At 44.9% G+C, this 12,477-nt stretch overlaps 1 protein-coding gene across 1 annotated transcript in view; it reads left to right on the top strand.

Moving 5' to 3' along the window:
• SLC22A31 (solute carrier family 22 member 31) overlaps positions 1-8,223 on the top strand; it is a 205,319-nt gene extending 197,096 nt beyond the window's left edge. The window contains exons 8-9 of the mRNA XM_069217231.1: positions 4,192-4,303; positions 5,981-8,223. Of these exons, the coding sequence (XP_069073332.1) occupies positions 4,192-4,303; positions 5,981-6,401 (533 nt within the window). The 3' untranslated portion in view covers positions 6,402-8,223. The remainder of the gene's footprint in view (positions 1-4,191; positions 4,304-5,980) is intronic.
• The last annotated feature ends 4,254 nt before the right edge of the window (positions 8,224-12,477 follow it).

Below are 12,477 nucleotides of genomic sequence, written 5' to 3'. Positions count from 1 at the left end.
TGTGGTGGAACTTTCAAGCCCTGGTGGTCATCCCAGTAAATGTGCCTTGAAAGTCATGGTGCATGAATTAATCCTAGCTTGGCAAGCCCGGACACTGACCCGAGTGATGCCATTGCTGGTGAACTTGTGGACTCTCATCCAACAGATATGATCTTCTGCCCTGACAAAAGCCATTGAGGTGTTTGTTGTACATTGTGACCTCTGTAAATACATAGGGGATCCCCTTGACTCCAAAGGAAGATGGGATAAACAATTTCAACTATGCAACAATGGGATTCCTATGAGAGATGAATTCCCAGCCAATGTACAAGAATGCCAGAATTAGTCTGGCACTCAAAACCTTAATTTTTATGAGTATTACATTGATTTCATTTTATTACTTTGCTTAGCTCCCGTTAATAATACGTGAGAAGCCAAGTTTACTAGGATATACCAAATGTTCATACTTTTTATTTAATCTGTATATTCACATCAGACCAAAATTGCAAACATTCCCTAATTTTCAATTACAAATCAGGGGTCACTGATTGACTTTCTTTTACAAACTTACTTGTACTCCAATGAAGATTAATTGTACATGTAGGATTATTTTATAATATGATTGATATGTTCATATTTCATTTGTCTAGCTAAGGCCTTTTTAAATTTCTTTAGGTTTCTCTTTCCTCCAAAATTGTGTAGAAGTGTTTCAGCTTATAGTTACTGATATGTCGAAACATGTCATTTGGATAAGTCATAACTAAATGGCTTAGTTGCATTCACGTTTAACAAGGCCTTTATTTTATTAGTATTACTTCTGGTGTAGAAGAACTGTAATTTGCAGTGTTATCTCTAGGAATTCAATCAATCAAACAATCAATCAATCAGAATTTGTAGAGCTCACTACTCACCGTAATGGTCTCAAGGCTCTGAGGGTGGGGGTGGATCAGTCCTCTGTGCTTCGGTCGAAGAGCCAGGTCTTAAGGTCCTTCCTGAATTGAAGTAACGATGGTGACTGCCTGAGGTGAAGAGGCAAGGTGTTCCAGCTCTTTGCCACAAGGTAGGCGAACATTTTTCCTCCAGCCGAGGTCTTCTGTATGTGGGGTATGTGGGGTACAGTGGCAAGTGCCTGTTGAGTCGAGTGGAGAGGTCTGGTGGGGGAGTAGAAGGTGATGCGGTGGTTGAGGTAGGTGGGTCCTAGGTCGTGGAGAGCTTGTATGTGTGGATGAGGAATTTGAAGTTAATCCTTTTCTCGACAGGGAGCCAATGGAGGTCCCTTTGGTGTCTAGTGATGTGTTCATGGAGGGAGTCATCCAGGATGAGTCTGGCGGAGGCGTTTTGGATGTGCTGTAGTTTTGTCAGGTTCTTCTGGGTAGTGCCGGCATAGAGAACGTTGCTGGTGACCAGGGCTTGGGTTACTGTCTTGCAGCAGTCATTTGTGATCCATTTAAAGATCTTCCAGAGAAGTCTGAGTGTATGTAAAAAGGAGATGGGACTGAGTTGACTTGGCGGGTCATGGTGAGTGATGAATCCAGAATGAAACCTAGGTGCGTTTGTGGTTTGTTGGGGGAGGGAGGGAGGTGGGAGGGGTGGTGCTGAGAGTAGCAGGCCACCAGGAGTTGTCACAGGCTGATGTGGAGGGTCCCAGGATGAGGATCTCGGCCTTGTCAGAGTTGAGCTTGAGGCAGCTCTCCTTCATTCAAGCATCAATTGCTTCTAACCCGTTGTGGACATTCTTCTTTGCAGTTGTGGAGTCTTTGGTCAGTGAGATAATCAGCTGGGTGTCATCAGCATAGGAGACGTTGTTCAATCCATGGTTTCTGACGATGGATGCGAGCGGGGCCATGTAAATGTTGAAGAGTGTGGGGCTCAGGGAAGAGCCCTGGGATGCCCTGCAGCTGATCGCCGTAGGTTTTGACAGGTATGGCAGGAGTTGGACTCTCTGTTCTGCAGGTCAGGAAGGAGCGTAACCACGGTAAGTCCTTTCCACGGACGCCAGCTGCGTGGAGTCTGGAGCAGAGGGTGTGATGGGAGACTGTGTCAAAGGCAGCCGATAGTTCCAGTAGGATGAGGGCTTCTGTTTGGCCGTAGTCGAGGAACGAGCGGATGTCCTTTGTAGTGGTAAGGAGGGTGGTCTCTGTGCTGCGGTTGCTCCCGAAACCTGATTGAGAGATGTCCAGGATGTTGTTATCCTTGATGTGTTTGCGGAGCTGTGCGTTGATGGCCTTTTCAAATAACTTGGCTGGGAAAGGCAGCAGAGAGATGGGGCAGTAGTTCTTGAGGTCCAGGAGGATATCCGTGGGTTTCTTCAGGAGTGGACGGATCTCGGCGTGCTTCCAGTCCTTGGAGAAGGTAACCATCTCCATGGAGCAGTTGAGAGTGTGACGGAGCTCGGGTGTGATGGAGGCGTTGGCTTTGTTGAAAATGTGGTGAGAACAGGGATCAGTAGGGGCTCCGGAGTGATTGCTGCTCATGATGGAGCAGGTCTCGTCCGTGGTGAGGGTGGTCCAGCAGTGCATGATCTGTGAAGGGTCGGTGAATCCGAGCTGGTGGGTTGTTGGTGGGCGCAGAGAGTCTTGGGGTCCGATGCTATCATAAATGTCCTTGGTTTTACGATGGAAGAAGGTGGCTAGTCTGTTGCAGAGGTCCTGAGATGGAGTGATGTTCGCTGTTTCCAATTGTGGTTTGGCGAACTCTTTCACCACGATGAGAAGCTCTTTGGTGTTGTGTGCAGTGGTGCTGACACAGTTTTGCAGGGCTGCTTTCCTAGTGGATCTGATGAGGTGATGGTGGGATGTGACAGTAGATTTGAAGGCCACGAGGTCTTCCGGAGACTCCTTCTTTTTTTCCAGCCATCTGCCGTGCGCCTGGAGTGTGGGAGAGAACCAGCTGGCTTTCTTGTGATTGTCTTTGGCGGAGGTCGTTCAGAACAGTGCTAGGGTGTTGGCATATTCGGAAATCTATCGGTGGAAGTTCCGTGCTTCGGTGTTTGTGTCTGTGGCAAGGGGAGGAGGTGACTTGCTGAGGGTGTTGTTGAGCTGTAGGCGTTCATGTGGGCTTGAGCATGGATATTGAGAGTGGGTGCAAGGGCCTTGAGCAGGGATTAACATTTTGAGTATCTTGCAAAAAAAGGTCCCAAATGTTTGCCATTTTAGTTTAAGTGGCAGTTCAGGGTGTTCCTGAGCTGGGCTGCTCAGAGTTCCATCCATGTATGACCTTTTGAAGAAACAGTGTGGACAGCCACTGCGAAGGGTTGAGTGTGAATAGGTATTAGCTGAAATGTCTATTTTTCAAAAACTATTTGTTTGCAGTTTCCACTCACGCTCTGTGTCTGATTTAATGTTCAACCTCTATCCAGTAAATCATGGTTAAAGTGCTAGATGGGATGGAGGACTATGTGTGAATATTATTGTGTAGCTGGTGATGTCATCACCCTCATGGTCTCTGTTGCACTCAACAACAGTTTTGTAGTCTGTATGAAACTTTGAGGTGATTTCCCCATGTCAGTGATGAGTAATTGTCTCATTAACATTTGAGTGTGATTTTTCAGCTTCGTGTGACATCTATTGTGTGATTGTCCCTGTGAAATAGCTGTAAGAGTCCCATCTTCTCCAGCCAGTGTTCAGTGATATTCCTGTCCCTAATGAAACAACAACGTGATGGGTGGACAACTTCAATTAATTACAGCCAATGGTAATTACCACAGGTCTCCATCCAGTCCATCATGTTTTTGCCCACCATATAATCTCAGACAGGAATCCACCCATTTGCAAAACTGCCCCTCTCCTGCTTGAATAGGTACCATCCATCCTGATCTGCAATGCCAGATCCCCTCTAAACAGGAATACAGTCAACTCTAGACCACTTTCAGTCTATTTGGGTCTCTTTAGAAAGATATGGCTTGAATCTTGCAGCACATTGAGCACGAAACACACATCTGACCCTACCCATCCTTGGATCGCCAGTCATTGGGGCATGAGTGCTTCTGTCACTGCTGTGTTGGTGTCTGTTTGCAATTGTGAGTTTTTAGTAGTGTTCTGATGTGTTATGGTGGCTGCAATATTTGCGCCTGACCGGTGTTGCCTAATATTATCCATATCAAAGTAGTACACATTACTGGCGCTTTACTGTTTCAACACTACTACTTTTACACTGCCATAGTCTTGCATTGCATTGGTTGTAAACCCCTCTATTCCTGCTTTGTGTTTTCAGATTTATACGCGGGACTCACGCTAGCGATCTCCATCCTAGGCTCCTTAGCATCACATGGCCTAGTTATGTTGAGCATCTTCTTCGCCAGTGAAGTCCTTCCCACTGTTGTGAGGTGAGTTGGTGTTCTACAGTTAGCTGTGAAGCTGGCGACTGCTCTCACCATGAAGAGGGGGACGGTAAGCCACCTCAGTATAAGTTGGGATTTGGAAACTTCAGCCCATCACACATTTGTATGACCTTGCACTAAGTCATTACCACCTTCCTCACCTCTGACACGAGTGCATAGTCGGCCGTTCCTACTTCACACAGCTCATTCACTTAACATGATCTCACCAGTGGACATCCCACTGACCACAAGACACTTTTGGTTATGTTCTTGGTATCAAACAAGTTCCAATAGATTGTTATTTATCATGTAATACTTGGAGTGCACGTTTACTACTACCTCTCCGACTAGCCTCGCACACTCCAGTAGTCTTGTTATCTGTTCACTGGCCTTAGCAGCGCCGGTTGTTTTACTTGCCATACAACTTGCCTTTCACACTCCCGTTATTGTCTTGCTTCCAGCTTGACTGGCCCTCACACAGTGATAGCCGAGTGTCCTTCCATACGCCTCTGGCTTCACAGGCTCCATTAGAGACTCACTTTTCTCATGTCGAACCTCAAACACTCCAGTAGCCTCACTACCCACATCACTGGCCTCACACACGCCTGCAGTCTCACTCTCCGCATCACTGACCTTCCAGTCTCTGGTACACTGTTTATCTTCTTTTGGATCTATGGACTCTCGGTCATTCTCTTTATTTTCTGCAGAGGATCTGGCCTTGCTTTTATCGTTGTTACCATTCTCTCCCATTGCTGCTTGACCTCAGGACTGATCCTTTCCTTTCTTACTGCAGAGAATCCAGACTTGATCTTATGTTTTTAAGCTTGGGTCATGAGTCTCTCGTTATTTCATTGGTGTCCGCCAGGGTCTCATTAATAATCAGGTTCAAGCTGGAAACTGGTTTTTTTCAGAACTGCAGTGGCCCTGGCCTGGCTCTGAATGTCTCTTGCCTGATACCTTTCTCTTTGCTAAAGCGAAACAAGGCTCTTTCTGAAAAACAATCAGTCCACCTATGTGGGTCTTGAAGCACAACCTCAAATTGAACTGAGGATTATTGCTCCAGTGGCAAAATGAATCCTCATAATGAAGCGTGTCACTCTTCATCATCTGGTCCCTCATCTAGACCTGGGAGGAATCCTGCGATAGTCGAGTTTGTCAGGTGGGCTTATTGCATATGCTGTGTAATGGCTATCGGAGGTGTATTATATCCGAGTAGCAAATGTGTGTAAGGAGCAACAAAGAGATTTAAATTGTACAAACAGGCTACCACGTGATATCGCCATCACAAGTCTAAAAACATGCAGGTCTGTATGTCTGATCCTGCATATTATCTTATCCAACATGTTTCGCCACCCTGAACGGATATGGTGCTTTCATCAGGGCACTTTTCACATAAGAGGATATAGTGACCAAATTGTCACAGCTGCTTCCTATGGTTTTAGGCCTACCCAACGTCAGTCCCTTCCCCCTAAAGCTGGCACTTGTGAAGCCAGCCGCCCCACGTTTTACTACCGAGTCCACCTGTCTATTGCATTTCTCACTGTATGCCACTGCAGGGATTGTCTGGGACACATCTTTGTCTCATGACTCACCATTCTACCTCTTTACTGCATGGGTTTCTGCCCAGGTTTCCTCTATATCACATCGCTGCCTGGATCTCACTGTTCTCTCTTATTATTGCAGGGGTGCCGGCCTGGGGCTCATCATGGCATCCAGCTTTGTCGGGAGAGCTGCAGCTCCCCTCATGGACCTGCAGAATAACCGAGGCTTCTTCCTGCACCACGTGGTGTTCTCATCCTTCGCCATCCTCTCTGTGCTCACCATAATGCTGTTGCCTGAGAGCAAGCGCAAGTGCTTGCCAGAGTCCCTGAAGGACGGGGAGAACTTGCGACGGCCTCCTCTTTTCTTGTCTCATGCCGTGGACGGCCTTCCCTTGCTGTCCCAGCGCAAGAGAAGCAGGGAGTACAACCCTGAGAACTACTCACGCCTGGTCACGGCCACCAAGAAGATGCTCGGCCGGGAAGGTACTGGGCGCGAAGGGTCCCAACTCCTCAAGGAGATGGTAAATGAGGAGGAAACTGAAACATTGCATGAAGAAGCCTAACAGAGAATCTGAGCCATTAGATGTCACACCTGCCTTGTTTATATCTCTGGATACTATGCCACAAGTGAGTGTCGGCTGCTCCAGATATAGATGCCTCGAAGGATTGATCATTGTTACATGGATTAGTGCCTCAAAAATGTGTTGGCTGTTACAGTGAATGGTGCCTCAGCTGAGTGTTCTGTGTCACAGAAGTTGCTACTCCCTTTGGGGTTCAGATGTTTCAGGCACTGGATCCTTAAATGAGTCGTCAGTCTTGAGTTATCAAGGTGCCAATGTAATTTTTGCTGTTACAGGTAATGATCTAGTACCCAAGTGTTTACTGTTACATGCATCTGTATTTCGATGGGATGCTTACCTGATACTTGGACCCATCCCGGCACGGAGTGCTCACTCCTAAATGCATCTGTGACTTAAATGAGTGCTCACCTTTGTGGAGACTGCTACATTAAGTGAAAATTTACTGCTGCAGTGGATCCATCTTGAGTATTGGGAAATCCATATTGTTGCATAGGGATTCCTGTTGATCTGCGTCCATAACTTTTACCTGCTTTTCTCCCTGATACCAGGACTACTTATTAAGCAAAAGTAACTAATATTTTGGTGTCAAAGGGGAAAGGGTTCATTGCTCGAGAACTCCATGACTGCGACCTTACAGTGCCCTACCACTTGCATTAACTAATCAAATGCTTCTGAAGTAGCCTGTGTTGGTGTGTGGGCCGATTGGACAGAGGACCTTCTGTTGGGTTGAAGGAATAACCTGCTAATCAGTGCCGCCTTCGGTGCACACTCTTAATAGGCAAGGACATGTGTGCTAATATTGTTACAGTGTGACTTTTTTCAATCCAGGAATGAAGGGATGACGATTATGCTGTTTGTTGGTTGCAAATATTGCGATTGTGCAGCTTGACAAAAATGTCACTCTTTTCCAAAACCAAAGAGAAAAGGGATAGTTGTTCACATGAACACACATCCTATGCTAGATGACAAAACATGCTTCTGCAATCATCCCTCTTTATTTATACTGTGATTTTATATTTCTTATTTTGAGCACAGGTCTTCTCCTGTGTTTTAAATAAATTAATTTCAGCTTCAATGCAGTTTAAAAAGATCATATAGTTTTAGAAAGGCAGCCTGATTTGCCCTTGGGCTTGAATATCAATCCATCTTAGTATGAATGATGCCCTTCTTTAATTCACTGCTTGTTTAATGTATAAGTCTACACATGACCTCATCTATTTCTCTTGGTCTTCGACAATCCAAATGTTGTCTTTGTATCTCCCATTTGTCGTATTCCCGATACATGAATGTCTGCTATATATATTTGTATGTGTGCCTGTTTTGATATAGTGGCTTTACTTTCCTTTAACACTGTTTTTTCTACCTGGTATGGCTCATAGTTTCATTTGAATTGTATTTTGTGGCCCTGTGACAAAAACCGAAGACTTCTTTGAAAAAGTATAAAATAACATCTTGTGGCAATCATTACAGGGCATGTACGTAATTAGATCCCAGTTGTACCCCAACAGGAACCCTAGAATCCTTTCAACTTAGCTATCATTGCACTATACATTTTGAGGCAGTGAACCTAGGAAGCATCTTTTGTGTACTCATCAGTTTTCTTATTGTTGACTGAATTGCAAGTGAAACTATGAAAGATACACAACTTCAGCACTGGTGTTAAGTTAGGTAGCTACTTTTTTTTTTTTACAACTGATTTGTTATAAATTCATTTGTTTTGTGTTGTTAAAGAAATGTTATTCTTATACCGAAAGGTTCCATGCAGATAAAAAAAAAAACTACTTGAACAGATGCCTGATCGCCATCTGGTCTACCTGTGCATCTTTCTAGTTCCCTTTTTTGGGGTCTATTCCAATCCTAACACCAAAAGGTCAAGGGTAATTGCTGCACTGACAATTAACCCACTCACTAACTTTGGAAGCCAATTCAAGTGCTGTGTGAACACAGGTAATGAATGTCATATCACCTCTTTGTAGATTTAGCCTATGAGATATTCCACCGTTACATGTTTTTCTCTTGGTTAGTGAGTACTTGGATTTTTGAGGAATTGGACTTTAAACAGTTGGTAACTTTGTGTTCGATGGCATGTGTAGCTGTAGTTACACAGGCTTTGCATAAGTCCGCCATCTAGCGTTGGGCTCGGAGTGTTACAAGTTGTTTTTCTTCAAAGAAGGTTTTAGAGTCACAAGATCGAGTGACTCCTGCTCTCAATGATACTGGGCATGGGCATTGAGTCTTTTGTTAGATTGTTCTCTTTTCGCCGTCAAGTTCGGACATGTTTCCTCTTGCTCTGGGGGATCTCGGTTCGGTACTTCTGAACTTATTCTACATTTCTCTAATTCTGTTGGTGTAGTTTTGATCGCGTTTCGATCTGATATAGACCGTTGGGGTCGAATTTTCACCCTCAAGAGGGGCCTCGCCCTTTTAGAGCCTACTTCAATGTCAGGCTGATGGAACGAACTCCATTTCGATTCTGTCCTCGGTGTCACGCTAAATTCCCATACACCAAACCGCATTATTCGGTGTGTAATCTCTGTTTATCTCCCGATCATCGAGAAGAGACTTGTGACACCTGCAGGTTGTTTCGATCTAAGAAAACTCTCCAGGACCGAAGAGCTCGTTGTCTGGAAATGACACCCAAGTCCACAGAAGACACACCTGATATTTTCAGTGAGGAACACGCCCAAGAGGAAGTAGGACAGAGTACAGCATTTTCCATCAGAGACTCGGACTCCGAACAAGACTCCAATGCTGACAACCACTCCATACTTCAGGCGCAGTATGCGAGTACACCTGCTCCATCACACCACCCAAACACATTAAATAAGTCTCTAGCACTGGTTGTTGGTCCACCATTGCCTTAGGGCCAGGGACAGATCCGAAAAACAAGCCCGGATGACAAACCTTCTGGTTGGGCACAGAGAACAGAGACCAAAGTGCACTTCGCATTGACAAAACAGACATATACAGCTGTCTCGGTACCAAGCCGAAAAGCTGAAACATCGTATTCTGAGACAAAAAAAATGTTAACGATTTCAGCGCTGACACTTTTGGTTCGAGTTAAATACTCAGGCCCTTATTACGAACATGGCGGTTCAGACTGCCATGCCAGCGGTGGCGGAAAATACTGCCACCGGCATGGCAGTCTGAACCACCATATTTTGCACAAGGGAGGGCCTCCACAGGCGGCGCTCCGCTACTGCCAGGCTACCGCCGACAGGCAGCCTGACGATGCCGGATTACTTTATCCATCAGGGCAGCGCTGCCCTCCGGATAAACAACCCTTGTTCCTCCAGCCTTTCCCTCCCTTGTTCCTCCAGCCTTTCCCTGCCGGGGAAAGGCTGGTGGAAGGGGTGCTCTGGGGGGCTCTGCACTGCCCATGCACTTGGCATAGGCAGTGCAGGGCCCCCGTGCAGTGCCCCGTCGCGCAGGTCACTGCCCAATTTATGGGCAGTGGTCTGCATGACGGGTGCTGCTGCATCAGCCGCACAGCAGCATTGACGAAGGCTCCATGTGGAGCTGTCGGCAATGTCCCGGCCCTGCATTCTGCTGGGATGGCGGGCGGAAACAATGTTAGGTAGGTTGGAAAGCTCATCTCAACAACCTCACCATACAAGAGGAATGGGACTTATCATATAAATTACTTGGGGTTACTAGCAGTATTCCTAGCACTGAAAGCTTTTGTGAGACAAGTTGCATAGAAGGTAGTGTTAATATGTACAGGCAATATGATAATGTGTTATCTGCAAATGGGGGAGGAGGGGCACACTCATCTCAATTGTCCCGTTTAGCTCAGGCAAATTGGAAGTGAGCGATTCACGTTCACATTCAATTAGTGGCAGAGTATCTCCCAGGGATGAATTATCAAGTAGCGGACCTGTTGAAGAGGATGCAGCAACAAGTCCACAAATGGGAAATTCACACACAAGTGATTCAAAAATACTTTCAAATGTGAGGAACTCCAGACATAGACCTTTTCACCACAAAAGAAAACTCAAAATGCCAAAGCTTTGCATCCAGGTACCCACACTCCCAATCCAAGGGGAATACTCTGTGGATGAACTCGTCAGGGATATTTGCTTATGATTTTCCGTCCCTCCAACTCATTCCATTTCTGATAATGAAGATGAAACAAACCTCACTCACTATGATTCTCATAGCTCCCACATGGGCACGTCAACATTGGTACACAACACTATTGGATCTGTCTGTGGTACCTCATCACAAGCTGCCAAACAGACCAGATCTGTTGACTCAAAGGAGAGGCCAAATCAGACACCCAAATCCTAGCACACTCAATATGGCTTCTGAAGTCATAGAGTTTGGTTACCCACAAAGTCCACCTGAATATATGGATATTCTAAAGGAAGCACGCAAGCCTACAACTAGACAATGTTTTGCTGCTAAATGGAAATGTTTTGTGTATTATTGTCAACCCAAAAATATTGATCCACTTAAGGCTTCAGTACAAGATATTGTCTGCTATTTGTTACACTTACAAAAAGCAAATCTGTCATACTCCTCTATTAGGCTTTATTTAGCAGCTATAGCTGCTTACCTTCAAAATAGACAACATACTTCACTATTTAGAATTCCTGTTATAAAATTTTTATAGAGGGCCTTAAGAGAGTGACTCCACCTAGAGTTCCTCTAGCTCCTGCATGGAATCTTAACATTGTACTCAACAAGGCTTATGGGCCTACTATTTGAACCCATGCCTTCTTGTACTCTACAGTTTCTCTCATGGAGGGTTGCTTTCTTAGTAGTAATAACTTCTTTAAGAAGAGTTAGTGAGATTCAAGCTTTCACGTTAGAAGAACCTTTCTTTCAAGTCCATAAAGACAAATCAGTTCTCAGAACAAATCCAAAATTCCTACTGAAGGAGGTTTCACCTTTTCATATCAGTCAGTCAGTGGGATTGCCAGTCTTCTTTCCACATCCAGATTTAGTTGCTGAGAGAGCTCTGCACACCCTTAGTGTTAAAAGAGCTCTTGTGTACTACATAGACAGAACAAAAGATTTTCAAATCAAAACAACTCTTTGTAGCATTTTCAGAAGCTCACAAAGGTAATCCTATTTCAAAAAATAGATTAGCCAGATGGATGGTGAAGTGTATTCAAACTTGCTATCTTAAGGCTAAAAGACAGCTACCAGTACCTCCCAAAGCACATTCCACTAGGACAAAAAGGGGCTTCAATGGCATTCTTAGGGAACATACCAATAGCAGATATATGTAAAGCTGCTACATGGTCTACACCACACACATTTACTAAACACTACTGTGTAGATGTGTTAAGCCCGCCAACAAGCAAATGTTGGACAGGCAGTACTTAGAACAATATTTCAAGCTACTCCAAATTCTACAAGCGGACCACTGCTTACTTTGGAGGAGACTGCTTTGCAATCTATGTAAAGCCTGTGTAACTACAGCTACACATGCTATCGAACAGAAATGTTACTGATCCAGTAGACATCTGTTTGTGGCATGTATTGCTGTAGATTCACATGCGCCCTCCCTGGGAGCCTGTAGCCGTTGCAGTACAATATATTGTAAATATGTATATTCATCGCAGGTACATCTAATTTCTTTACTATCTATCTACATATACTTATTCTTTACTAAAGCCGCCTGTGGGAAAACGATCTAACAAAGGACTAGATGCCCTTGCATAGTATCCTCGAGAGGAGAAGTCACTCAATTTTGTGACTCCAAAACCTTCTTCGAAGAAAAACAACTTGTAACACTCCGAGCCCAACACTAGATGGCGTACTTATGCAAAGCATGTGAATCTACAGCACTACATGCCACAAACAGATGTCTACTGGGTAAGTAACATTTTCCTTGCTCTTATAGCAACAAAAACCCAATAAACATGGTTGCTACATTCCAGCAAAGCCCTTTTATCATCCACTGAATACAGTGAGTTTTCACTTACCATATGGATTATTCGAAGAATATTAGTCGGAAATCTATTTATATATGCAACATATAAGGCCCCTTTACGAGTCTGGTGGTTCAACGACCTCCAGACCTGTGGTGACGGTGGACTGCGGCACT

The sequence above is a fragment of the Pleurodeles waltl genome, chromosome 12, assembly GCF_031143425.1.
Source record: "Pleurodeles waltl isolate 20211129_DDA chromosome 12, aPleWal1.hap1.20221129, whole genome shotgun sequence".
NCBI lineage: Eukaryota > Metazoa > Chordata > Amphibia > Caudata > Salamandridae > Pleurodeles > Pleurodeles waltl.
This window is presented reverse-complemented; position numbering and strand designations above follow the sequence as displayed.